Consider the following 27,105-nt stretch of genomic DNA (forward strand, 5'->3'; position numbering starts at 1 on the left):
ACTTAAAAACTACATTTCCCATAAACCATTTCAATTGTAATTCTCATTTAGAAGCAATTAATTGGTTTCGCGAGAGTTCCTAGTTCACCAAGAATGCCCGGCTCATTAAGGTTATCAAACTCCATTTCCCAAGATGCACGCCGTGAAGGGTTCACGTTTTAAATGGCTTATGAAGTTTCGCGAGATTTCGAAGATGGACGTGAAATAGAAGCCATTACTTCGGGGAGCTAGTGGAAGTCACATGTGCGAAAGGATAGTTGGGGTTCCCTCTGTGTTTGGACCCTTCTGTTCCCCAAAGCGTTCTGAAGCATTCCGGGGCCTTGCGTGAACTTCTAGTTCTTCCGCCTTAGCCGCGGAGACTTCCGCTTCCTGGATTCCACCCTCAGTCTGGTAAGCCGGTGGTTCGTCACTTAACCCGTTAGCTCCTGGAAGCGGAGAGCTGTGGCCCGGATGAGGCCACCAGAAACCTTAGGAGGCGTGCCTTGAAGTTCCAATCCTGGCGCCCGAGGAGAGCTTGGATTGGAACACTTCGTTGGTGACAAAGGGGGGTTCTGCTGACCTGGTTTTAAAATATGTAGACCAGGATGTTCATGGGTGTCGGAATGACAGTGATTGCTCTTAGCATAGGTTTCTTTTTAAAACTGTCATTGATATGTGCACACTTTTTTCTTTTTGTTATTGTGAAACTTGCCTAATACCTTTTCTATTATGTTAAATCATCAGTTGCTTTATGCGTTTGTTGGCTGACAATCCTCATGTGAATAAATTACTTGTAAAAATAGTTGTAGTTTAATTTGAAAGTTAATCTAATTAAAAACTGCATTGGCTAATGTTCTACCTTGAACTTTTCCCATAATATTTTTCCATGCTTTTATATAAAGGCCACAACTTCAATAAACATATAATTAAAGATAGCAATAGCTATGTTTTTTTGCAGAGGCCAAATTTTTGTTTGTAGTCTACAAGGTGACATTGGTATCTGTAAATAATAAACATGACTTTAGAAGTTAGTGATGATGGTTACACAATAATGAGCATGCTAGGTGCCAGGGAAATTGTACACTTACATTTTAAATAAAATGGCAATTTTTATATTATGAAAAATATTAAAAAGATGACCATTTAGTGAATTTATAAGCTAGATTATGATGGGGATCATTCAAGGCTTGTGTGCTCTTGTTATAGTACATATTTTCTCTCCCCTATAGTGAAATATATGGATTTTACTGTTCCCCAAATACTATTATGTATTTTAATAAAATCATTTTCTACTGATACAAGTATCCCATCACATCAAGTATCTTAAACTCAAAGGGTAGTCACTTTACAGTAGTGTCACACCTTATATTTTAAAATGAGATGTAAAACCCAGGTGTTGCATTTCTCTCTCCAAGGTGTGTTGGATCTGTATTTTAGTCTTTAGAATATTGACATTTTTATGCCATTAAATTTATAGTTAATCTGCTTATATATCTGAGAACTTTGATTTTAAGTGTATTTTCTTTTTTTTTTTTCCTCTCAACCTTTTTTCTACTTTTTTAAAAAAAAATTATTAGGTATTTTCTTCATTTACATTTCAAATGCTATCCCAAAAGTCCCCTATACCCTCCCCTGCCCTGCTCCCCTACCCACCCACTCCCATTTCTTGGCTCTGGCGTTCCCCTGTACTGAGTCTTATAAAGTTTGAAAGACCAAGAGGCCTCTCTTCCCAATGCTGGCTGACTAGGCCATCTTGTGCTACATATGCAACTAGAGACACGAGCTCTGGGGGTACTGGTTAGTTCATATTGTTGTTCCTTACGTGTGTTTTCAATTACATTTTCTTCAAGCTGTTATACTTTATGAATTTGAGATCAAGATTATTTCTAAAATATATATTTCTACTAATTTATAATTTAGAACAGTATTTGGATGTTGTTCATAGGCAGTTCTGTCACCTGACTAAAATAAGTAAATATACTTCCTTTTAATTATACACATTTGTTGTATCCTGGTTTGGATGGAGACTTGAAATATCGGTAGTGAGTTTATCTAGCACAATCATAGATATCCCTGCTTTCCTTCTGACTCTAAGTAAAATTGGCTTCCCATATGCTGGAATTTTTTCTATTTTTATGTCAAGGAACTTGTCTTTTTCTGGAGGTGTTTTGTTTTTTGTTTGTTGTTTTTAATTTTGTTCATCTGTTTGTTTTTATCCTACTTTTCTTTTCCTTCTGTATTGCTGTAGCTGTACTCTTCTACTGTGTTTTCTTTTTTTTTCTGCTCTTTTTTCCCTGCTGTATTTCAGGTACTGATGAATTGAAATATCTTGTGCTTGACCAATATAATGCTGGTATATCGAGTGAATAAGCAAATAATGGAGTTTTGGTTTTTTGTTTTTTTTTCAAGCATAATGGAATTAGGACAATTGACTTTTCAATAGTAACTAAGTTTAGAAAGGACACATTCTCTTGACATTAGGAACTTCTTGCTGCGTTTGCTTTGTGTGTGTGTGTGTTTTACTGTTAAATTTTCCTTTTCTATTTCAGGCTCATGCCAGCCATCTTCCCAAAACATGTCAGAGGCTTTTTCCCTCTAAATTCTGGAATATTTTGGGTAAGGATATCACTGGACATGTTGGTAGACTCCTACAATTTCAGCACTTAGGAAGTAGATGTAGGAGAATCAGAAGTTCAAGGACAGGGTGTACTGTATGCATGTCTAGTTATAGGCCAACTTGGGATGCATAAGACCCTATCTGATAAGAACTAAAAAGGGGTCCATTAAGATGGCTCAGTGGATGAAATCATTTACAGAGCAGGTGTGACTTACCACTTGAGTACACACGTCAAATCCCATCACTCCTTTAAGGAAAATGGAAGGCTCACACAGTAGAATATGGATGAGAAGCAGGTGTATATGGGGGCGTGCAACTGTTCTAGAAAGCACAACATGGCAGAAATAACAGAGACCCTAAATCAACATGGTGGATATACAGACCTTGTTCTCAGTGGTTGCAACTTTGGATGGTCCTAGAACTTACTGTATAGACCTGGCTGGCCTCAAACTTAAAGATATCCCTGTGTGTCCCTCCCCACTGCCTCACCATGCTCAGTAAAGTATAGTTTGCCATATGATTATCATATATTATGGCTCCTTTGATATGTGTATTAATATAGAGGTTTCTTTTGACTGTCATTCCTCAACATCTTGTTGGAAGTAAATATCACCTACTAGCCCCTGAGACATGGCCTAGGTAGCAGAGGTGTATTGAAATATTTATATTGATTTACTGAGAATGCAACTCATGTTGTTTATAGCTAATAATGAAGAGAGAAATGGATCTAAATAGTAGTGGAATTGCAGAAGCTGTAATATATATTGCTTTGTATATGTTTGTATCCTGAGTTGAAATGAGTCCTACAAGGGCAAGCTCAATTAAAATGCTGCTTTGCTTGTAATAGTTGCAATTACATATGAATGCCCTGCCTGTCACTATGTTGTGAAGTCATATATGGAAATAAAGTTGAACATTGGAAGAATTCTAACACAGAAAAGGTGTTCCCAATAGACACTTTTGACACACAAAAACAAATTTGAATCATAAACTTGACAACTGAGGCATAACTTCTGCCCTTGTGAGAAGGAAGGCAGGGACTAGCATAAGTTCTACTGTGTTCCAGGTGCCAGTTCAGGGAAGCCCTTCTTAGGGCCAACACATGATACCTCCATGTCTATTTGGGTTAAGCACTCTAGTGCAAGGAACCTTAGTTGAACTTAATGGCCTCCTCATTCTGTTGCTCTCCAGCTGGGATAGTAGCGACTACTCCTTGCTAGCCAGTTGTTTTTCCATAGTCTGAATCCTAATGAGGAGAAGAATGTTTCTGAATACTAGGGGTATTGAGGAGACAAAATGCAGTGGGATAGTATTCACTGTGTTTCAAAGGTGAGTGCCGTAGAATCCAACATCTGGTTCCTCTGAAAACTGCATCCCACTTCATCAATGGTGCTGTCCCTCTGATTACCACTGTTTTATATTGTGTATCTTGCAGAAAACTTCAGAATTAGTATTCTTTATAGCTATTTCTAGATGTGCTTCCCACAGTTAGTCTTTGCTGCATCTGTATGTGAGACCACCAGTTTATCCAAAACTAATAGTCTCTGCACTGCATCTGCATACCTCTTGCTTTTCTGTTACTACAGAACACTGGACATATTCCACAGGTCTAACTTGGACATAGGGGCATCCTTTCAGCTTGAACTACCCGGGAAATTTGCGCCATGAAGTAAATGAGAGGCTTAAGGTACTGCACTACACTGTAAGGCTGTCTTAGCACCATGGTTGTTGTTCAAATCACAGAACCTTTGAGAATATTTCCAACCCTTCGAATTCTTTTTAGGTCTTTTCTGTGTAATGCTTGTGAGGCACTTGCTTCATAGACGCTATCTTGCTGTAAGAGTAAATGTGTATTGATTTCAGTTCATTTGTTACTTAACTCTCTGTTTACTTTTCTGTTATAAATTATCATTCCAACTTAAGGACAGTGAACAGAGCAGAGAAATTGAAGCCTTACTTGGAGTGTATCGCATGGTTAGAAACGTAGAAAAAGAACTAACCAAGTAAACTGGGTAGTTTGTGGAGGTATGACATCATGCTTTCATTTCTGTTGCTGTGACAAATTAACAAAAAGCCTCATAAAGGAAGAAAGACTTTGCAGGGAAGACACAAATGCAGCAGTGCAAGGCAGCTAGCCACGTGATATTGAGCTGAAAGAAATGAATGGATCCATGTTGCCTGCTTCCTATAACTCAGCAAATTTCTTATACCCTTACACAGCCCATGGCCCAGTCCATGAAGTCGTATTGTCACAGTGACCTGTGTCAATTAACACTTGAGCTAGTTTCCCTGTGCGTGACCACAGGCCTGTCTGGACTAGACAACTCTATTTCAATCGAGACTCTCTCCCAGGTAACTATTAGTTGTGGAAAGGTGACATTTTAAATTAGCCATTGTAGACAGTAATGTCTACTGGCCATTTTTTATGGATACTTGGAGTATCAGTAGCAAGAGGCTAGCTCTGACCACTTTTCTGTGAGCATTTGTAGGCAAAAGCATAGAAGAAAGAATGCATTGTTCCCCAAGTGCTCAAAATATGCATAGGTTTAAGTGATTCAGGAACCAAAATATATTTCTGGACAACTCAAATTGTTCCTTACTGTAGCAGATTGAATTTGAAATAATGTTGCTGGAATTAGGGTCAGACCCTGGATCTTACCAGCTTTGGCGGAGTAGGTTTGATCACTATTCTGAATAAGGCAATTAAAAGATGAAAGTGAAAATTAGGAAAAGGATATTCATTCAGGGAGTCCACAGTGGAAAAGTGTTGTAATGATTCTCCAAGTCCATGTGCTGGTGCTGACATTGAGGTTTCTGCTTAAGCAGAGGGGGAAAGTATATATAATTAGCAGTTCCAGTGAATGTGTGGTGTCTCCTGCAATATAGTCTGATAAATTATCATAAGCCTCAGAGTGACATGAGACTTCAACCTATTCTTTACCCAGTGAGATTCCTGGGTATATTTTATTTTCTGGATTGAATTGTTTCAGCAGTCTGGTAGCAAAGCGAAGGATATTGGCGGCCCTTTAGGCTATCTTCATTTCTGTGAGGATAATAACAGCAAGAATTGCAAGACTTTGTTTCATCCCTTCCTCTTTCTACCCATCCCTCCTCTTTATTGGGTGATTTTGAGGCTCAAACCCAGACCCACAGTCTGCTAGGCAAACATTCTGCTACTAAGCTCTATTGCTACCTTTAAATTCTGCTTTATTGATTATTCAGGTCCACATTTATCTACTTGTCATAAAATATAGCCTGTTATAATTTAGTAAGTGTATTAAGTGAATGTGTATGTGTGTGTGTGTGTGTAGTAGTAGTAGTAGTAGTAGATGAAAAAAGGCAAGGGTTTGCATAGTAATTGGAGTAGATAGTAATATTTCAAAAGTTTTAAATTTTAATAAAAATCCTAAAGAGAAGAGCCACCCAGACACAGATTGTAGGGAAGAACTTTGGAAGCAAGAGACAGCAAATGCCAAGACCCTAAGTTGTGTGCATTTCAGGGGTATGGAGCTCAGTGAAGTCATTGTGCATTAGCATAAGTGAATGACTGAGTAAGAGACTTAATTCTTGAGGAAAATTTGACACTTTCAGCATGTTTTCAGCAAAGATTTGATGTTACATATATTTTATAAACAAAGTTCATGGCAGCAAAGAATTTAGGAGCTTGATTTTGATTTAGGAAATTTAGGTTGATTAAGTGAGGGGTGATGTCTGTGATCAAAGCAATTATAATATAGATGCTGAGGAATAGCCAGAACTTTGAGTGTGTGAAGTGACAGGATTTGCCCATATGGATGGATGGAAAATGTAGGAAAGAAAGAGGAGGGGCAAGGTTGGTTATGCAATTTAAATAGCTCCATTTTTTCCTTTTCCTTTTTTTCCCCCTTTTTCCTCCTATGGCTATGTACATATGTGCACATGTCTGTGTATGGGTGTACTCATTCATATGTGTTTTAGGCAATAGGTTGCTGTTGGGTGTCAGCCAATTTGAGATAGGGTCTGGTATTAAATCCAGAGCTTGCTGTTTTGGCTAGACTGTCTGGCCAATAAGACTGTAAGATCCCAATATAGTCCTCTCTTCTTTTTTTCCTGTGATATGGTCATGGACTTGAGTTGCCATTGCCAGTGTTTTATTTGAGTAGTGAGATTTGAAATCATTTCCTTATGTGTGCATGGCAGGCATTTTACCCATTGTACCAGCCATTTATTTTAGAGTGCTGAAGATTAAAGCTAAAGCCTTTACTCATTCCAGGAAAGTTCCCTATCCTTGAATTACACCTTCTTATTTTTCATATTAGTAGGCTAGATATACAACTCTGTTCTGCTTTTAACCATCTATGACTCCAAAACTGTAATTTATCACCTTGGCAAGTCAAGTATTTTCCCTCAGGTGTAAGAAATACGTGCATAAGTAAAGGAGCTGCAAATCAAATGATTACAGAAGATAATTTCCCAACACTTAACCAAAGACTTAAACGTGTTTATAAATATTGGTCAAGCATCTTACTATCTAGAAATTCATTCAGTGGGGAAAAAAGTTATAGAATTTTAGCTGTAAGAAATTATTGGAGGTGTAGTTTTTCTATTTGTGAAAATAGAAGAGGGAAGAGGAGCTGTTGGGTAGTGTGGGGATGAGTAGATCCAAATTCTCAATTAATAAAATGTTACTAAAAATGAGAACCATCAAGGAAGTTTTATTTTATAAATACTTTTGTTGATTCTAATACTGCTCTGTTGCCTTTCAGACAAGATTGGGATCCAGTTACCAGTTATCCTTGTTGAGGAACCAAATCGGAGTTTCTACGAAGTTGCCTATGGCTGCTGGAGACAGGGGATTCTGTTAGACAGTAAGGAGGCAGATGTGCAATTGGTCACAGAGGGTTCCAGTCAGAATTCCTGAAGATCCTTCACAATGGTCACAGGTAGAGAGGCTCACAGTAGGTTCTGACAGCAAATGGGGATGCCATAGTCCCGGGGAAACTGCTGTTCAGGGGCAGCTTCGCATAATAACTCTTGTCCTTTGGTCCATGTACTGAGGTGCTATGTCATACTCCATACAGAAAAGAAAGGCTTGCTGGGTTTCTCCTCTGCCTCACTCCAAGTGTATATTGTGCCTCACTCCAAGTGTGTATATTGTTGGGTTTTCTTGAGAGTGCACATACACAAATACATCTTTGAGATTGCTCTCATTTGTCCTTCCATTTATTTGTTTAAAAATTTTCATTGATTCTTTGTGAATTTCACATCATTCACCCATATCCCACTCATGTCCCCAACCCTCTCTTGCACCCACCCTTACAAAGGAAAACAAAAGATAAAAAAATTAAGAGAAGAAAACTCTCTGGACGCTTCTGTGTGTCACTAGGTGTACCTTTTTGCCCAAATATCTTTACTTGCAAATGCTCACAGCAGTGACTCATTGTTCTGGTTCGAGGGCTCTGGCTTCTGCTATTCCATCAATACTAGAGATTCACAGGGCTCCTCTCAGATATCCTGCTGTTGCCTTGTGTCAGGGATCCTGCAGCTTTGGTTCTATAGGACTGGCCCCCTTCCTGTGCTCCAGTAGTTCATAGATGGAGTAGATGTTGGAGTGGCCCAACTCAAAAGTCCTGGATCTGGGCCTGGGTGGTGGCTGTGTTGTTCAGCCCACCAGCTCTCCTGAGCCTGTGTCACCAAGATCAACTCTCCAGCAGTACCCAGAAGAGAGGTAACCATCCTCCAACTCCCACCCCACCCTGCCCAGTGCTTCAGCTTGTGAGAGGCAGGGCTCCCTAAGTCACCAGGGTCATTTCTACTGTATTGTGCTCCTCAGGAGAGTTGCAGGGGGCCTGTTCTCCAGAGAGCGCGCTCTCTCTCTTTCTCTCTTTCTCTTTCTCTCTCTCTCTCTCTCTCTCTCTCCCTCCCTCCCTCCCACACACACAGTGTGTGTGTGTGTGTATACATGTGTTTATGTATTTATATGTACATATACATAGATATACATTTAACCATTACAGTAGATGTATATTAATTGGTACTCAGAACTCAATATTATGTCTGCCATATTTATTCTTGGTTACTCATTTACAATAGTTTTTATTTGTTTCTTTGTGTGTTTTAAGATGTCTCATTATAAGGTGGTTTGCAGTTCTCAATCCTCAAGCCTTCTGTGTATGAGGGGTTATTGGAATGTATTACCAAGCTTGGCTTCCTTGCTAAGTATTGATTGCCACTTAATGAATTATTGGAGAGTCCATGCATAATACTTTCTTTAATTTGTAAATATTGGCAAGTAATTTTTACAAGAAAATTTCTACAAAGAATCCAAACTACAATGCAATTTCCATAGCACACAAAAGCTACTAAGTATGAATGTGTTCCTTTTTATAATATCCTAAGATGAATCATATATGTGTGTGTATGTGTGTGTATGTGTGTGTGTATACACACATACACATACATATATGGTAGTAAATAGTGTGATTATGGATATGTAGATAATGGAGTACAATATATACTTTATGTATTTGTTAATATTAGGATTTACTCTTTTAAGTATTTCTTCCCATTTCTAGCTCATATCTTCAGATCTTCAACTATTCTTAAGTTTATACCTCTCTGTGTTTATCACTTTCTCCTCGGGGAATTGCAAGTGTTTACCCTTTAGGTAGATACTCCTCTCTGTCTCTATAAAGTATCAGAGTGAAATAAAGTTTACAATGATTACACAGGTATTGGGGGTAGGTGATGCTTCTCATGAATATGTGTAAAATTTTAAAAATCATATGTTTAGTGTGGGTGCCTTATAAAAAAAATAACAGGTTAATCTAGATTTATTTATTTATTTATTTATTGCCACTGTGGTATCAAATCAGTTAAGAAAGAATTAATGAAATTTAGGAAAATTTGATGGCAATGAGGTAGCTCAGGAGGTTAGGTAACTTGCATATGCCTGAAGATCTGAGTTGGATTCCTAGTGTCCACATGGAGGAAGGAAAAAACTACAATCCATATAATGAATAATATAGATAGATAGATAGATAGATAGATAGATAGATAGATAGATAGATGTAGTAAAAAGAAAGTACAAAAAGATTAAGTGTTTAAGCAAAGTAATTTGGTTGGCTTTTGCTCTGTTTTGATATATAGGTCCCAAAAAGAGGCCATAAATTTGAAAGAAAAATGGAGATTTAATAGGAGGAAATGTAGGGAGGGGGAAATGATACAAATACATTAATATTTCAAAAGAAATGAGCCAGGCGAGGTGGCGCACGTCTTTAATCCCAGCACTTGGGAGGCAGAGGCAGGCAGATTTCTGAGTTCCAGGACAGCCAGGGCTATACAGAGAAACCCTGTCTCTAAAAAACAAACAACAACAACAAACTAATATTTCAAAAAATTAAATTTAAATTCTAATACTCAATTACAATTGGACATATCATCAGATTAGCATGGTATATATCCAGAGGGAATGAATTCATGCTTAAGTCAGTATTTCTTGCAACATTTGTAGTAATTCTGAAAATGTCTAAAAGTTTTCCTTTTAGGTTTTGTAATGTGCAATCTTTTTTTTTTTCCCCCTGCTATGTCTAATTATTTTCCTGTGTACAGTAAACTGTAACACTTTGAACTACTGAGATAAAATGAGTAACTGGAGGTATATAGCTCAGCAGTAGAAACACTGGGCATTGCAGAGGAGTTTTGTTTGGCTCACAGCATCCTTGTGGCAGCTCACAGTTGTTTCTCCATTTCTAGAGGATATGACATTGTCTTTTGATCTCTACGTGCACCAGGAACACATATGATGCATACACATACACAGAGAAGACATAAAAATCAATCATTTTTTTAATTGAGATGAAATAAAACAAAACTTAGCCTTTAATGATCCTTCAGTGATGATCCATACATTCACAGTGCCCTTCATTACCCCTGTGTAACTCCTGAAGTTTTCTATAACTTCAAACTGAAGCTGAAAATCCCTTGAAGAATAACTCTTCAGTTATTTCCTCCATAGCCCCTGGCAGAAGCATTCTGCTTTTTGCCTCATGAATGACTTCTTGGACCTCATGGAAGTGAAATCACATACCTGCCCTTCTTCGTTTTGCTAATGTCTTTGAGCGCAATGTCTTCATTGTTTATTTATATGTATTGTAGCATATACCAGAACTTCATTCCTTTTAAGGCTGACTAAAATTCCATACATTTCTTTATCCATACTTGCTAACGTCTATCAGCTGTTTTCCCCTCCCTCTGTTTTCCTCTCAGTCCCTGCCCCTTCCTCTGTCTCTTTCCTTATCTGACTTGCTTTCTCTCCCTTCTCCTGCCTGCACTTCCTCAATATCTGGGACTACACACACAGTTACCTAAACCCTTGAAGGCTGTTGAAGTTAATGTTTATGTTAGTATTCTTGATATCTAATTCATCCATAAAGGTATTTTGATTTGTTTGTTGTTATTGATGATGTTGTTGTTGTTTTAACTTAAGACCATTTTTTGTGTCTATAATGAAAATAAAGATCAACTTACATTTTAAATTAAGAGTTTTAAAACCGTGATCATAATGGTTCTTTAATACTGAACTGTTTTGTGCCCTTATTGAAAATTGTTTTTCTACCCATACCAGATTTCTCCCTAGCTCTTTGTTTTGACTTTCCTGTGTATACTTTAGTCATTTTTCATACTGTGGAAGTCTGGAATTGTGACTTTGTGTGTGTATGTGTGTGTGTGTGTATGTGTGTGTGACTCAAATTTTAAGTTTGCTCACTTTTAAGCATTGTTCTTAGAGTTCTTAATATTTTGCAATCAATCTCAATCTCTCTCTCTCTCTCTCTCTCTCTCTCTCTCTCTCTCTCTCTCTTTCTCTCTCTCTCTCTACTAATAATTGTTAACTTTTTTCTCCTTTTTTTTCCCCCCATTTAGTGTTTGGTCATCTACTGCTAAGGTCTACCCTTAAGAGTAGTTTGTTTTTTCAGTGAGATACGATTGGAGAAAACTAATTTTCATATGTATGCAGTTACCAGTTGAAGATAGCTTCTGGGTTAGGGATTGGACTTATGTACACTTTCCCTTCCAGTTCTGTTTCCAGTTTATGGCTATTATGAATAGAGCAGCAGTGAACATGGTTGAACAAGTGTCTCTGTAGTAGGATGAAGCATCTTTTGGGTATAGATGGATCTCAAGATAGGTCTACTCCTAGCTTCCTGAGGAACCACCACATTGATTTCCATCATTGCTATACATGCTTGCATTCCCCCTGAGCAATGGTTGGGTCTTCCCCTTACTCACAACCTCGCCAGCATAAGCATTCATTTGTTTTATTGATCTTGGGCATTCTAGCTGGTGAATGGTGAAATCTTCAAGTAGTTTTGATTTACATTTCCCTGTTGACTAACAATGTTGAAAATTCTTTAAGTGCTTCTCAGCCATTTGTGTGTCCTCTTTTGAGAATTCTCTGTTTAGATCTGTACCCTACTTTTAAATTAGGTTGTTTTCTTGATGTCTGGGTTTTTTAAGTTCTTTATATAGTTTAGATATTAGCTCTCTATCAGAAATATAGTTGGCAAAAATTTTTTCCTATTCTGTGGCCTGCTCTTTTCTCCAAATGATGGTGTCCTTTGCCATAGAAACTTTTCAATTTCATGAGGTTCCATTGTTCTTTCTGGGTCTTCAATTCAATTCCATTGATCAGTCTGTCTATTATTGCTCTGTTATTGTTGTGTTCAGAAAGTTTTTTCTTATGCCAGTAAATTCAAACTATTCCCTATGTTCTCTTCCAGCAGATCTAGCCTTATGTCCAGGTCTTTGATCCATTTAGAGTTGAGTTTAGTATCTACCTGTTTGCCTTCTTCATGCAGCCATCAGGTTTGATCAGCACCATTAATTGAAGGCGCTATCTTTTTTCCTGATTTTTTTTTTTCCAAAAGATTAATTGCCCATTGGTGTATGGACTTATGACCGTATGTTAAATGTGATTTCATTTTTCAGCGTGCCTCTTGTAGCTATATTTCTGTAATACAAACTTGAGCATGGTAATACTTCCAGCAGTTTATTTTTCAGGATATTTTATATTCATAATCCAAATATACATACACATATGTGTGTGTGTGTGTGTGTGTATATATATTCAGAAACATGTGTGTGTGTGTATTTGGATATATATGTGTGTGTGTATATATGTATATATATATGTATATATATATATATATATATATTCAGAATCGTGTGTGTGTGTGTGTGTATGCTATTGTAGAAGATAACTGCTTTCCTCATTTCTTTCACAGACCATTAGTATTCTTGTATATAAAGGCTACTGATTTTTGTGTAGTGATTCTGTATCCTACTATTTTACTAAAAGTGTATATCAGCTGTAGGAGTTTCCTAATGGAGTTTTCAGGATCACTTACATATATAATCATAATATCTGTGATTAAAAATCCATAAACTCTTTTTCTGTATATATTCCTTTGTTCTCCATCAATTGTATTATTGTTCTATCTAAAACTTCAAGTACTATATTGAATAGGTTTGGATACAGTGACCAGTTTTGCCTTGTTCCTAATGTTAGTGGAAATGCTTTGTGTCTCTTTTCCTTTAGGTTGATAACCTGTCTGATTATGAGTCAAGAGGAAATGTCAGGAAACAAAATTCAGTGTTCTCCTCACTAAGTAAAAGACATAGCCTTTGAGGAATACCTTGTGGCAATTGTCCACTTAGGAATGCAGTGCTTCTTCAAGTACTCCCAGTGCCCCACAGATGGCTACCATCAGTCTATCTCCCACGTTTGGTAAGTTCTTATGTTCTTGCTGATAATAAATGAGCTTGTATGTTTCCTACCACTCGTAAGAAAAAGGAGATACATATACGTAAGCTGATGAGCCAGGATGAGTGAGCTGAACAGTGGTAGACTGTGTTATTGACTAAGGGCATGTGTGAGTTTGAGACAAAGAAGAGGATGTGTATAGCTGGCGTATATAGTGAAGAAGGTAAAGGTGAAGGCTAACCCTGGGTGATCTGTTGTTTTCATAAATTTGAGAAAGGCGCTTTACCTCTGAGGACTTCAGTTTCCTCACTCTGAAACAGGAAGTGTATAGAAGTTGAATATCCCTTATCTGAAATCAAAATCTGAAACTATGAGGCTAGCCATGATACCACTTGAGGAAAATTTTAAACTTTACATCCTAAAGACAGGTTAGTCAAAGTAACTATGTTATAAAAGTACCTAAAATGATCTTCAGCTAGGCGTGTTAACTGTGAAGCATAAATGAATCTTGTGTTTAAACATCAATATCATCCCTTAGATACAAAGATTCCACAACTTAATGGATCTAAGCAAGTTGTGTGTAGGATATATTGCTGCTCATGGTTGTGTGTCACCACCTGTCACTGTTCTTGTTTGTGAATATGGAGACGCTTGTGTGAGTGTTGGCACTTATCTGAGTATGCTTCCTGAGTGGGTAGATGGATCTCAAGGACTGTCTTTTCTTGCCTTAGCTCTGTCCTCCCTGGACTCTGCGGATAACCAGGAATCAGAATTCTCTCTTCCATCAAAATGTGATTCTTGTCAGCAGGATTTGGGTTTGTTTGCTTGCCATGCTCCAGAGCCTGATACACCAGCTCCTGTTTGTTCTCAGGTACATAAGATCACATGGCCCAAGGGTGGGACAAGTACGTTTTAGGACATCACCACCACCACTGTGTGTTAGAATTCTTGTAGATATTTATCCAGGTCAGTGAATGCCTGGTCAAGGAGCAGCACACCAAGGAAAGTCAGATGGCACTAATCATTATTACGGAAGTTAGAGGTTATTTGTGTAACAAGTGCTTCTTTGATGTTTGCATAGTGCTCAGAATCAACTTGTCGAGACAGAAAGGAAGTAAGGCTACAAGCTCTCAGCCACCCTAGACTTGGAAAGAAATTTTCTTCTTGTCGGTATTGTATTTGAAACAATGAGACAGGTTAAGGTCAACTCAGAAGAGACACTGTCTGGAATATCCTTCTAACACATATACAGAAACCTTCAGCAGACCATATCTGGAAAAAACCACATCATATCCCTTGTGTCCATATTCTGCCTCTGTTGTCTTCCTATGAGCTGATTTCTCATTGGCCTCAAATGTGTATGTTATTCCAGGAGTCTGTGACATTTCAAGATATTGCTGTGGACTTTACTGAGAAAGAGTGGCCCCTGCTAGATTCTTCCCAGAGAAAACTGTACAAAGATGTAATGCTGGAGAATTATAGCAATCTAAGTTCACTGGGTAAGGCTATCATTTTTCTCTCATCTATTCTGGGATAAAATGTTTTATATAGTAGTACTTGCTGTGACCCAAACCTAGATGGGGTTTGTACCAAATTTGAGAACAAGTAGAATTGGTACCTACCCTCATAGATTCTCTGGTAGTCCTGCCCATTTCTTTCAGCTCAGAGGCTTTTTTAAGTGTGTGACTGAGCTTAAACCATGATTGTCTGAAATAAAAGGTCCCCATTCTTGTCTACAGGGAATGCTCTGTGAAGTTACTGTAAAAGTATTATAACCAAAGGTCAAAGTCGTAGCAGTCACATGCAAAGGTGGATGTTGTTGTAGATAGCATGTGATATCCAAGCAATATGGGAGGTGGAAATAGGATAAGTGCTGGAGATTGTTAGACAACAGCCTGGCTCCAAGTTCAAGGAGAGACTTTTTCTCCAGGGAATAAAGTAGAGTTATAGATCAGGATGCCTGGTGACCACACATGCATACACACACACACACACACACACACACACACACAGAGAGAGAGAGAGAGAGAGAGAGAGAGATTTTATTAAAATTAATTTATTTAAAAAGTTTTCATTCATGTCTTGGAGGTGTAGCTCAGTCAGTAGTAGAGTGCTGTTCTAGATAACGCAAGGCCTTGACTTTCATTCCTAGCACTTAAAAAAAAAAAATCCAAATTCTTTTGGATGGCAAAATTGTGGGTTTGGTTTTTTTTGTTTTGTTTTGTTTTGTTTTTTAAGACTGTGTTCCTTAGAAAAGTGGCACTGCCATTTTCCTGCTCCTAAGTCCGCCTTAACCACGTACAGAAAACCCTGAAGACCAAATTGTTGACCGCAGTCTAATGGAAGGCTTGTTCTCTGCATGGTCCTCTTTCAACATGTGCCTTTTCCTATAAGTAGGTTATCAGGTTGGCAAACCCCGCCTCATCTCACACCTAGAGCAAGAAGAGGATCTGAGAATGGAGGAGAGAGGAATTCAGCAGGGTCCTTCTCCAGGTGAGTGAGCACTAGGCACAAAAGGGTAATTTGGGCTATCAGGTCTTTTTCAGTGATTTGAGTAGGGCTATACATTGCTACTTTCCTGTTTCTGTTACAAAATAACTTTGGTGTATATTTAGCCCACATTTGTATCAGTTCAAAGGGATTGGTGCCATTTTTCTGGTGTAGGCTGTGTCATAACATAACAGGTTGCATTTGTATAGTAGGTATAAAGTAACTTAAGGGAGAAAGAGTTTAGTTACATTTTCAAGCTAAAGTTCATCATGGCAGGAAAGACCTGGCAACAGGTAGGTAAAGTGACTGATAACTTGGTATGTGTCTTCCTGATGGAGAGAGAGAGAGAGAGAGAGACACAAATGCTGTACTCAGCTCACTTGTCCTTTATATTCAACATATGCCCCCATGTCCACCTACTCCATGGGATGCTGCAGCCTACATTTAGGATGGGTTTCCTGGGTCCAGCATGGCCTTCGTAGGGGTGGAATGACGTTGTTTCCACCCCTGGAACAGGGCTCACAGGACATAGGCCTCCAGAAGTATCAATGTCTGCAGTGGGTGTAAGGCTTCTTTGTATAATAATGTACGTATTTTCACGTTCCTTCAAGAGCTGTCCTCTCTGTTAATGTTTATGACTTCATGATAATCAGAGACAGCATGAGTCCAGGAGATGAAGGTGTGGCTAATGTCTCAGCAAAGTGGGAAATGTTGGGACCTTCAGGACAGCCCTTAAGGCTATGGGAAAGAACTCTAAATGAGTTTGAAAATACATAATTGCTCAACAATGCAAAAAATAAGAATGCAATATGAATTATATGAGGGGCTTCACAAGTCTAAAGGAACAAAGGCAGCTATACTATGAGCCAGTTTGTGAGAAAGATACAAAGACAGGCAGATTCCTGAGTTCAAAGTTAGCCTAGGACAACAAGGTTAGGCCCAAGTGTGGTAGAAGTAGTAATTTCAGGGCAGGTTCCCACCCAACTAGCTTTAAAAAGTGCTTAACAAAAGCAGACTGATCTCTGAATTCTTTTCAATGTCAAGAAAAATAATGTGTTCTTGCTGTCTCCTAAGAATCAAAGGACTGGGGTCATGGGATGCTGATTCATAAGGTAATAAAAAAGAAAACCTGGAGTAAATGACTGGATAGATACGTAAAATGGAAGACTGGACCTGTGTGCTGTAGGAGATGAGCTGTCCAGAGAATTTTTTTAGGACAGAGAGAACTGACACACGCACAAGCAAGCAGGGCATGGACAGTAACATCTTTTAAAATAGCAAGCAAGCAGAATATAGACAGAGAAATCTCCAGAGAGAAAACAGACTGGAAAAGCTGTATCAAGTAGAACACAGGTTATCAGCATAGATTTGACATCGTCATTCTTTTCTTCTCTCCTAGACATCCATTCTTTCAGAACCCTTCTTCAAGCTAAGGCTGGTCCTTGGCACTTCACAATAAGTCCCACCCCTTTAAAAGTTCTGCCACGTCACTGTCACTGGACCAGTTCTTTAGCATGTGGATTCTTTTTTTTTTTTTTTTNTTGGTTTTTCGAGACAGGGTTTCTCTGTGTAGCCCTGGCTGTCCTGGAACTCACTTTGTAGACCAGGCTGACCTCGAACTCAGAAATCCACCTGCTTCTGCCTCCCGAGTGCTGGGATTAAAGGCGTGCGCCACCACGCCCGGCTAGCATGTGGATTCTTGAATAAATACATTCAGTACATTAATATGGAAATATATCTGATAGCACTTGGAAATGAAGTGTTCTTTGTCTTACTATCCATCTGTTGTTTCAAAAACCCTTTAATCAGTAGATTTCATCTCTGTTAACTTAAATTTGACATTTACATTATTCATTTGTATGTTCCTTCTGCCTTGCATTTTCTTGCGAATCATGAGAATTTACATAGAAATTTACTTTTCATCCCCATCATCTTACTTTCTTTTGAATGTGTCAGATTTTCCAGTTTTTTTCTTTCAGATTGGGGAACTACATCTAAAGTCAAGTGGTCTATTCTTCTGGAAGATATTTTTGGGAAGGAAGCATCTGATGATGTAAGACTGGTAAGATTTCCTTAGGCTAAATCTGTTCTGTGTTGGAGAAACTCAATGCAGCTGCTAGTCAGCTCACTCAAGGACCAGTCAAGTGACATACACTAGAGGAAATAGGAGTTTCACAAGTGCTAAGTTACAGTTGTTCCTTGGTATCTGTGTTCCAGTGAGCTGAACTCGGTGGAATGCAGGTATCAAATTCTAAGACTACTTAGTTTCTTTATATAAAATGCCACTTTGTATTGTCTGCATAGAACCTGTACATAATCATTATGTTGCCCATAATACATAGTATAGTGTGGTATATAAAATGTGTAAATAGCTTTATTATTGTATTATCTAGCTAATAATGATAAAAGATTGCATATGTTTGACATAGATATAGGTATTTTTGTCTTTAAATTGTGACTGAGATTGCTGGAATCTTGAAATGGAACCATTGAGACCCACTATATTGTGAATTTGGGCAGGATCCCAGCCCCAGACACTCTTTAGAGTTCAGATAAGTAAATATTTCTATAATGCATGATGGGGTTTAATTTAGTTTTAAACAGTGAACAAAACTGCATGCCAAAAACCACTGTAGCACAGTGCACATAGATCCTTACAGCACAGCAGTCAATATTCTGCTTTTACTTTATTTTTAACTAGGCAAAACCTTGTATAACCCAGGCTAGCCTGGTACTCTAAATCTTGTTCTTTGCTTTTGCCTTCTGATTTGGTATTGCAAGTGAGTGCCTACAACCACTTCACTCCTTTTCTCTTTGATGAAGCTCAAATGAAACAGGAACAATGATATCATAGTTTGGGCTGTTATTGCTCTATAAAACACCAGGAGCAAAAGTAACTTTAAAGGGAAAGGTTTTATTTGGCTTAGACTTACACATCCATAGTCTGTCACTAAAGGAACTCAGGACAGGAACTCAAACAGAGTGGGAACCTGGAGGCAGGTACTGATTGGAGAGGCCATGGAGAGCTTCTACTTATTGCCTTCCTCAGTTTGCTTTCTTATAAGACCAGCCCAGGGATGGCCCCATCTACAATCGGCTATTCCCTTCCTCCATCAATCACTAATTAAGAAAATATACTACAGGCTTACCTAAAGCCCTGTCTGATAGAAGCATTTTGTTAACTGAATTTCTCTCTAAGATGAATTTAGCTTGTATCACTTCTCAGTTGTCATAAAACTATTCAGCACAGTTATAGTAATGTGTTTCTATTAGTGCTAATTTATTCAGAGATAAGATTTAAAGAAGCTGGGCTATATCCTAATGGTAAAGCCCATTGTTGTATATTTATCAGGCCTTCCTTTCAGCCATCAGCACCAAAACCATAAAATGAAATAAGGGGTGTTATAAATGTGAAAGTTAGCTCTCATCTCTTAACCAACAGGAAACATCTCATCTTTTGGAGACATCTTCTGAATTCAGCCACTTGTGTGAAGTCTTTGATATTGGCCCTCACCTTACTCAGCCAGTAGGAAGGCCCACAAGCAAGAGACCCTATCACCACCACAGCTGTGGAGCTGCTTTCAAGAACAGGATTCACCTGACTCAGCACATGAGCATGAATGATGGGAGAAAATTGCATAAATGTCACCAGTGCCAGAAAGCCTTCACCACCAGTGCTTCTCTTACAAGGCACCATAGAATTCACACTGGGGAGAAGCCTTATGAGTGCAGCAGCTGTGGAAAAGCCTTCAATGACCCTTCAGCTCTAAGGAGCCACACAAGAATTCACCTGAAAGAAAAGCCCTTTGACTGTAGTCAGTGTAGTAATGCCTTCCGGACGCTCTCGGCTCTGAAGATACACATGCGAGTTCACACTGGTGAAAGACCCTACAAATGTGAGGAGTGTGGCAAAGCCTATGGCAGGAGCTGCCATCTCATTGCCCACAAGCGAACACACACTGGAGAGAGGCCCTATGAATGCCAGGACTGTGGAAAAGCCTTCCAGCATCCCTCCCACCTGAAGGAACATGTCCGAAACCATACTGGGGAAAAGCCTTATGAGTGCACACAGTGTGGCAGAGCCTTCCGATGGAAGTCCAACTTCAATTTGCATAAGAAGAACCACATGGTGGAAAAAACCTATGAGTGCAAAGAATGTGGGAAATCCTTCAGTGACCTCCTATCAAGAAGGAAACACATGAGGATTCATATTGTAAAGAAGCCAGTTGAGTGTCATCAATGTGGGAAAGCCTTTCGAAACCAGTCCATCCTGAAAACACACATGAACTCTCACACTGGGGAGAAACCTTATGGCTGTGATCTCTGTGGCAAAGCCTTCAGTGCTAGTTCCAACCTCACTGCACACAGGAAGATTCACACTCAAGAGAGACACTATGAATGTACTTCCTGTGGCAAGGTCTTTGGTGATTACCTGTCACGAAGGAGGCACATGAGCATCCATCTTGTCAAGAAGCGGGTGGATTGTAGGCAGTGTGGAAAAGCCTTCAGGAATCAATCCACTCTGAAGACACACATGAGAAGCCACACAGGTGAGAAGCCATATGAGTGTGACCATTGTGGAAAAGCTTTCAGCATAGGATCCAACCTTAATGTACACCGGAGGATCCATACGGGGGAAAAGCCTTATGAGTGTCTGATTTGTGGAAAAGCCTTCAGTGACCATTCATCCCTTAGGAGTCATGTGAAAACCCACCGGGGGAGAAGCTCTTTACACCATCTGTGTGGGAAAGGTTTCAGTGAATACTCAAATGCAGAGGAAGCCTGACAAGCATAAGTAGTCATAAATCTTTCTTCCATGTAGAAAATGCAAAAGGCCACACGGCACTTCAAAGAAATCCAGTGTGTAGAAAGTTTGAGAACACCTGAGTTATTATGCAGCAATTGGGATCTCTGTGAAAACCTAGGGACTGGGAAGAGTTTGTATTGAGTAGCAAGAAACTGTCAACATATATCATGCTCCCAACCACACAAGAACTGAGCCAGAGTCTTCACCCTGAGCATTAGTGTAAAGTCAGCAATACTACGTGAGCACACCAGAGTGAATCTTAAAAAATGGAGAGCAAACTGGCCAGCTCTTTATTGTTGTTGGCTCACAAGCCAAGATGCTTCTCCTTTTTTTTTTTTTTTTTTTTTTTTTTTTTTTTNGAGACAGGGTTTNTCTGTATAGTCCTGGCTGTCCTGGAACTCACTTTGTAGACCAGGCTGGCCTCAAACTCAGAAATCCGCCTGCCTCTGCCCTTCGAGTGCTGGGATTAAAGGTGTGCGCCACCACTGCCTGGTGCTTTCTTCTTTTTAAAAAGAAAAATCTGGCAGGGGAAGTACATGGCACTCAAATTCTGATATACATGCTGTTTATAAAAATCTTCATTTAAGGTTTTGGTCAGTAGCTTTGGCTTTAAAGCTGTGGCAGTTTTGCTGTCCAGGGCACTTGTCAGTGTCTGGGTAGGTTTTAGTTCTGAGAGTGGAGGGAGATGTGTTACTGATACAGAAAGAGGACATCACAGATGCTATCAAATAGCCTATGATATACAGAAGTCTTCCATATCAAGGAATTATGTGTACTACTATAAAACTACTGAGGTTGAGAATAATCTCATGATTCCTGTGAACACTCACATGAGGAGAAATTTTTTGCAGCTTTTTAAAAGAAAAACTGCAATGCAGTTCTCTCTAAATGTATGAAAACGCATACTGATGATAACTCTATGAAAATGATTTTAGCCACAGTCCCTTGGTGTATGAATGTGAGGTTGAATTTACAAGTCTATTTTGATAACAACTGAGTCTAGCTCTTTAGTTTTCTTGACCTTTTTATTTTTAGGGTTAGGGTTCTCTGAATAACTCTTAGTCCTCATTATAAACAATTGAATATAGTATTTTTTTTTTTACTATAGCTTTGTAAATTATATCTTTATTTCACTTTAGTAACCTTATCCTGACCAGAGACATATTTAGAAATTTGTGATGTTCTGTACTAGATTATGTGGGTATTTTTGAGTACCTGTGTCATATTCATTGTGGTCAGGGCATGAAGCTTCCTAACAGATCCTTTAGTTGGTTTTGGCTTTCTATCCAAAAAACCAAAAGAATAACAAGGACCTATAGGATTTCCCATATCCATTTAAACTCCTTTTATAGCAGAAGAGTCACAGTTTTATCTGATTATCAAATAGTTCCACTATAAGAAATCTTTTTCAGTTTTTCATGCAACTTGCATTCTCTACATGCCATGACTCTGGCCGTTGACTCATAAATAGAGATATGTGTGTGGCATTCTGAGAAAAAGCTCTTGGGAAAAAATCTGATTTATGTTTTTTTAATTCATTTTGTGGCCCTGAAGATGAACACTGCAGTCTAAAGATGATAGAATAGAGAAGTCACAGTGATACTAGTCTATATTGTGGCTTTTGAAAGAGTACCTTGGAACTCAATTTATTAAATAGACTTTCTCTTCCCTGAGAAAACAATAAAATTGATTACAAGTTTACAATGAGACTGATATTTGTTTCCCTGTTTGCTTTATTGTTTGGAAGTGAGTTTCCTCTCCTGTTGGATGCTGTCCAAAACAGATAGACCTCTTTCTCTGAAAAGCTAATCACTGATAACTTTTTGTACAGATTTAATTGGTGTCCTCTTAGATACAGATTTTAAGTACTTTAAATCAAGTATTCATGTGACATTTCAAGTTGATGTGTTATGCTTTTGACAGCTGTGTATAGATACACTCCAGGTTACTGTAGGAGTACATCTTAATAAAGTACATCCCTTTAAACCTATCAGTCAGAAACAAAGTAGCAATCTCAATGCATCCTAAGACTTCTGGTATGTTTGTGCATGGGGATGGAGGCCAGAAGATATCTGATGTCATGTGTACATGAATCTACAATGTGCTTTTGGGTTTATAATACAAGCAGATATACATAGCAACATAATGATAAATGCTTTGAGGAAAGACAATATAAGGGTTAACATCTAAAGATCTAGAATGTTAAATCTCTGCTATGGGTAGTAGATAATGCCTGGCTGACTTGCCTTTTCAGGAAATGTTGTTACACAGAAGTCCTCAGGAAATAGCTGCATTTTAGCTTCATAGTCTTTTTAAATACACCAAGTAGGAAGAGGGCTTGTTATGCCTGTTGAATAATGGTATATATCTTTATTTTGCTATGACAGAGAAATTCCAGCTCCCTGTAATTCTATATTTGTTTCAATCTGTTGTTGCAGAGATTACAAAAGGTTTGCTTAACCATGTAAAACTTGGCTTTCCTTGCTGTTTTTAAAAGCACCCGAATCTATAATTCCCTTACCTTTTTCTGGTGCTAGAGATAGAACCCAGGGCTGTGGGCATACTGGGTAAGTACTGTACCCTCAAAAAACCAACCTTCAGTTTAAGCAATGTGTGGCCTTTTTAGTTTTGCATCGCCAACTATCTTGATTTCAGAATAAAAGCCAATATTAAAATGAATTTAGTGGGAATCTCAAATAAGTATGCAAACCTTTCAGACAAATTCTGACCTTGGACTTTGATAACAGTCTCCACTGAAATGATCTTTACTAAAATATGATAGGAAGAAAATGACAGACTTGGGTTTGTTTTGTGAGTTAATCTGGTCTCTATCAAAGAACTGTGCAAGAATGTCATTCACCATTTACATGAAAGGAAAAGATGGAGGCCCAGTCTACTAACTGGAAATGAAAGACAAGCAAGGTTCACAGTTGATCTTCATGTCCTTCAGTTAGTAGAGTATTTGGGCTACTGTGTGGTGGGCAGGAGTTTTAACACACAATTCTCTTTTGTCTGGAGTTCCTTTATGCCCTCTTCTCTACTGAACATTCTATCACAGTTCTTGAGTACACGTATCTGGGCAGATAATTGTTTCTCCCTGAATGACCCTCAGGAAGAAACATTTAGTGACCCTCAGTCAAAAGTTTACCTAAATTCATTAGTGAAAGAACTACTGTCACTTACTGGTTCTTGCCTAATGTTAGAGAAAAGAATGCATATCCCAGAGGCTTGACCTAATGAAAGAAAAAACTTTCTCAGCTTTTGTTTAATTAGGAGACTTGGGAGTGCAGTACTGCTTCTCCCTTGTGCCCAATTCTTCCCTTCCTCATATCAGTAAGGGTAGGCTAGGCTAATGAATTCTCATGGGTATATAAGTGGCTCAGGGCTCTTGCAGCTCATTGTTCTTCCCTGCCAATTCTCAAAACAAGGTACATGTTTGCTCAAGGGGGAACATCTAATTGAGGACTAATATAGTCTTGCTGTGTTTTTTTAATTCCTGAGACCTCTCCAGAATAACCCCTCTGCCTTGTGCAAAATTAGTCTCTTAGTCAAGCTGAACTTTTTGCTTCTCTTGGGACATTAGGATGAACACACACTGAAATTCTTTACACTTAGCTTTGGGGAAAGATAGTCTAATGAAGCATTGCCTTATCCTTAACTGAGTAAAGGGTAGGGAAAAAGATGCCAACAGGTTAACTCTGAGGAAGCACCCAGGAGACTCAACAGAGAAGATGTTGAACTTGGGGATGTCAGACCCATGGAAAGGTGATGAAAACATTGTGTGTAGAAGGCTTATTAAAATTAAAGAGAAATGGCTGAAGAATAAATATATTAAGCACTTTCCTAGCATGCATGTGTCTCTGGGTTCATTCACCAGTACTGGTGAAAACAAACAAAAACCAAGTCAATAATAGAAATAGTTGAATAAGTATGCCAGTGTTGAGGTTCATTCACCAGTACTGGTGAAAACAAAAAAGTCAACCAATAACAGAAAGAGTTAAATAAGTATCCCAGTGTTGAATGCACAGATACAGGAAGATTTTAAGGAAATCACATTATTGGTGTAAATAAGGAAAGAACTATAATGTAAAGCTGGAACGATGTGGGGGCTTGCACACCATATCAGTGTGCTAGTGCTAGTGTGGTCTCTGATTCTTAAGGTTTTGCTTAAGAGCTACAGAATATAACAAGCTACATTTGCTATTCAGATGTTTGTTTCTGTCAGTTTGTTTATACCCCATCAGTCATCCACTCACATGAATGACTGCAGAATGGATCTCTATTCAGTTCTGTGGAAGTAGTGTAGATAGAGGAAGGTTTTATTTTGTTTTCTTTTCTAAAGAAAGATCAACTTGTAGCTGAGGAGGAGAGGATGTTCATGAACTTTGGATCCTTTACCCTCACTTCTCAAGTCCCAAGGTGACAAGCCCAAGTTTATATGCCCAGTCACATAATGCTGAGATGTAACCCCAAGTTTCAAGCAGGCAGTAATCACTCTACCCCAGCTTGGTAGTAGCTATTCTTATTGCAGTCTACCTTAAACCATTTTGTTTACATTATAATGTAATTTAATACATAATGTATTATGTAATTACATTATATATATATATATATATATATATATTGACAAAAGCCAGCACAGAAGCATAATCTGCTTATACTCAATCAAATGGTAGGTTTGCCAGAGAACAATGGAACAATGGGGAGGAATAATAGGCAAATCACAAAACTTATGGAGACTATCTTAATAGTAGTCATGGTTTTATGGGTATAGAGATGTTAAAAACTTATGTGGAATTTCTTATATGCCAAAGGTATCTCAGTAAAATTATTCACTCTTACTTGGACATGCATAATGTAAACAAACTGGTTTATGGTAGACTGCGATGAGAATAGCTACTACAAAGCAGGATATATATATCTATATCTATATATATATGTTATTTTTCTAGTTTTGTACCTTTTAGGGGGGAGAGGGGCTCCTGAATACACAAATAGGTGGTTCTCTTTATCTATAGCTGTTTCTTGTGTCTTTTCTTGGGCTTTTTTCTGTTTTCTGTTTATTTGTTTTGTACTATTCCAATATTTTTATATTATTATATCATTTCTTATATGCCAGAATGTGGGTGGATTCAGATATGAGCACAGGCTGGAAGGAATACAGGGTGGGAAAATGATAATTAGAATATATTATATTTAAAATATTATTTCAATACAGGGTGAAATCTTTATTAGGACTTGTTACAAAACGTAGAATTTAGTTATAGGAGCATTTCCTTCATATGAGTGGAAGATAAGTATTGTTTTAGCCAGGCTTTTTAGAAAGTATAAGAGAATTATGTACCATAATTAAAGATTGGGGTTGCTGAGCAAACGTTTCTTCTAATGTTTAATCACTAATATTTGCCTCTAGTCAATTCCCATAATAGAAGAAGGCAAGACTGACTTTCAGATTAAGGGGGGAAGTGTAGGATGACAACATTTTTATTTCTTTGTCTGCCATTTTGTCCTGGTTCAGGAAAAGCAAAATTCTGCCTGAAGGTGGACAAGCTGGCTCTACATAACAAGGATTTGAAAAGAGTGGCACTGGTGTGTTTCAGAAGTAATTCTAGCAATATCTTTCTTGTATCAATGTTCCACTTGGTTAAGCTGACAGTTTCAGACCCTATTTCTCTTTAAATGACTCTGTTCAATGTGTAGTAGGGGACTGAGATATGAAAGAGGTTTACAGATAATTTCATATGTGGAATGTGTAACACTAAGGCCTACATATGCTGGTTAACTTTTTTTCCAAGGCTGGTATTCTTTTGTGCCAGAATTGTTCTTTTAGCCAGTGTTCTAACCAGAAGTAGTCATATGCTACTATTATTTTTTTTTATCTTAAGCTCTTAGATTCTAAAAGTGATTTCTCACTGGGAAGGCACATTAATTCTGTAACACTTTGACATTATTTCTGAATCTCAACCCTTCTCCAGGCAAGGATTCCTAACTAGAAGCCAATATTTTAATTTCTGTTTTGGATCTCTTGTTTGTACATCTTCTGAGCCTGTTTTTTGTTTTTGTTTTGTTTTGTTTTTCTAATTGTCCCTTTTCTTGGCTTCTGGTTCATGATAGATCAGTAGTTATTACCAAAGGAGATTTTATTCTGAGAGTACTCTAAAGATATTTTGGGTAAAGAGCCATGACTTAATGGGAGAAGAGCATATGTTAATGTCATAAAATGAATTGAGACTAAAAACTATGTAAATATCTAAATATCATAGAGTAATCCTCAGAGAAGCCTTCATCACATGGGAAAAGAATGTGATCTGGCCTCAAAATACCCATAGAGTTCATAAACCTTGTAGTATAGTAATAACTTCTAAAACAGAAAGTGAAAAATAATGGTGGCAATTCACTACTGATCCATGCTTATGAGGGTCTACAGCTTGGACACACCCTCCAACACACACCCCTCCAATTTCAAATCAG

The 27,105-nt window shown here is 38.2% G+C and overlaps 1 protein-coding gene across 7 annotated transcripts; it reads left to right on the plus strand.

The window, feature by feature from the left end:
- Window positions 1-212: 212 nt before the first annotated feature.
- Znf317 (zinc finger protein 317) lies at window positions 213-25,174 on the plus strand. 7 transcript variants are annotated; one of them, XM_029481612.1, is made up of 11 exons: window positions 213-390; window positions 2,529-2,595; window positions 4,183-4,283; window positions 4,817-4,948; window positions 7,342-7,518; window positions 13,173-13,361; window positions 14,069-14,208; window positions 14,710-14,836; window positions 15,732-15,830; window positions 17,807-17,889; window positions 19,270-25,173. In XM_029481612.1, exons 6-11 carry the CDS (start codon window positions 13,331-13,333, stop codon window positions 20,611-20,613), a joined length of 1,824 nt encoding a protein of 607 aa, XP_029337472.1. In that variant the 5' UTR covers window positions 213-390; window positions 2,529-2,595; window positions 4,183-4,283; window positions 4,817-4,948; window positions 7,342-7,518; window positions 13,173-13,330; the 3' UTR covers window positions 20,614-25,173. The 7 variants fall into 7 exon arrangements, with proteins under 7 accessions (XP_029337472.1, XP_029337476.1, XP_029337471.1 ...); XM_029481616.1 differs by lacking the exon at window positions 4,817-4,948 and having other exon boundaries at window positions 17,807-17,880; window positions 19,270-25,174; XM_029481611.1 differs by lacking the exon at window positions 4,817-4,948.
- The last annotated feature ends 1,931 nt before the right edge of the window (window positions 25,175-27,105 follow it).

This window comes from Mus caroli, chromosome 9 (assembly GCF_900094665.2).
Source record: "Mus caroli chromosome 9, CAROLI_EIJ_v1.1, whole genome shotgun sequence".
Lineage (NCBI taxonomy): Eukaryota > Metazoa > Chordata > Mammalia > Rodentia > Muridae > Mus > Mus caroli.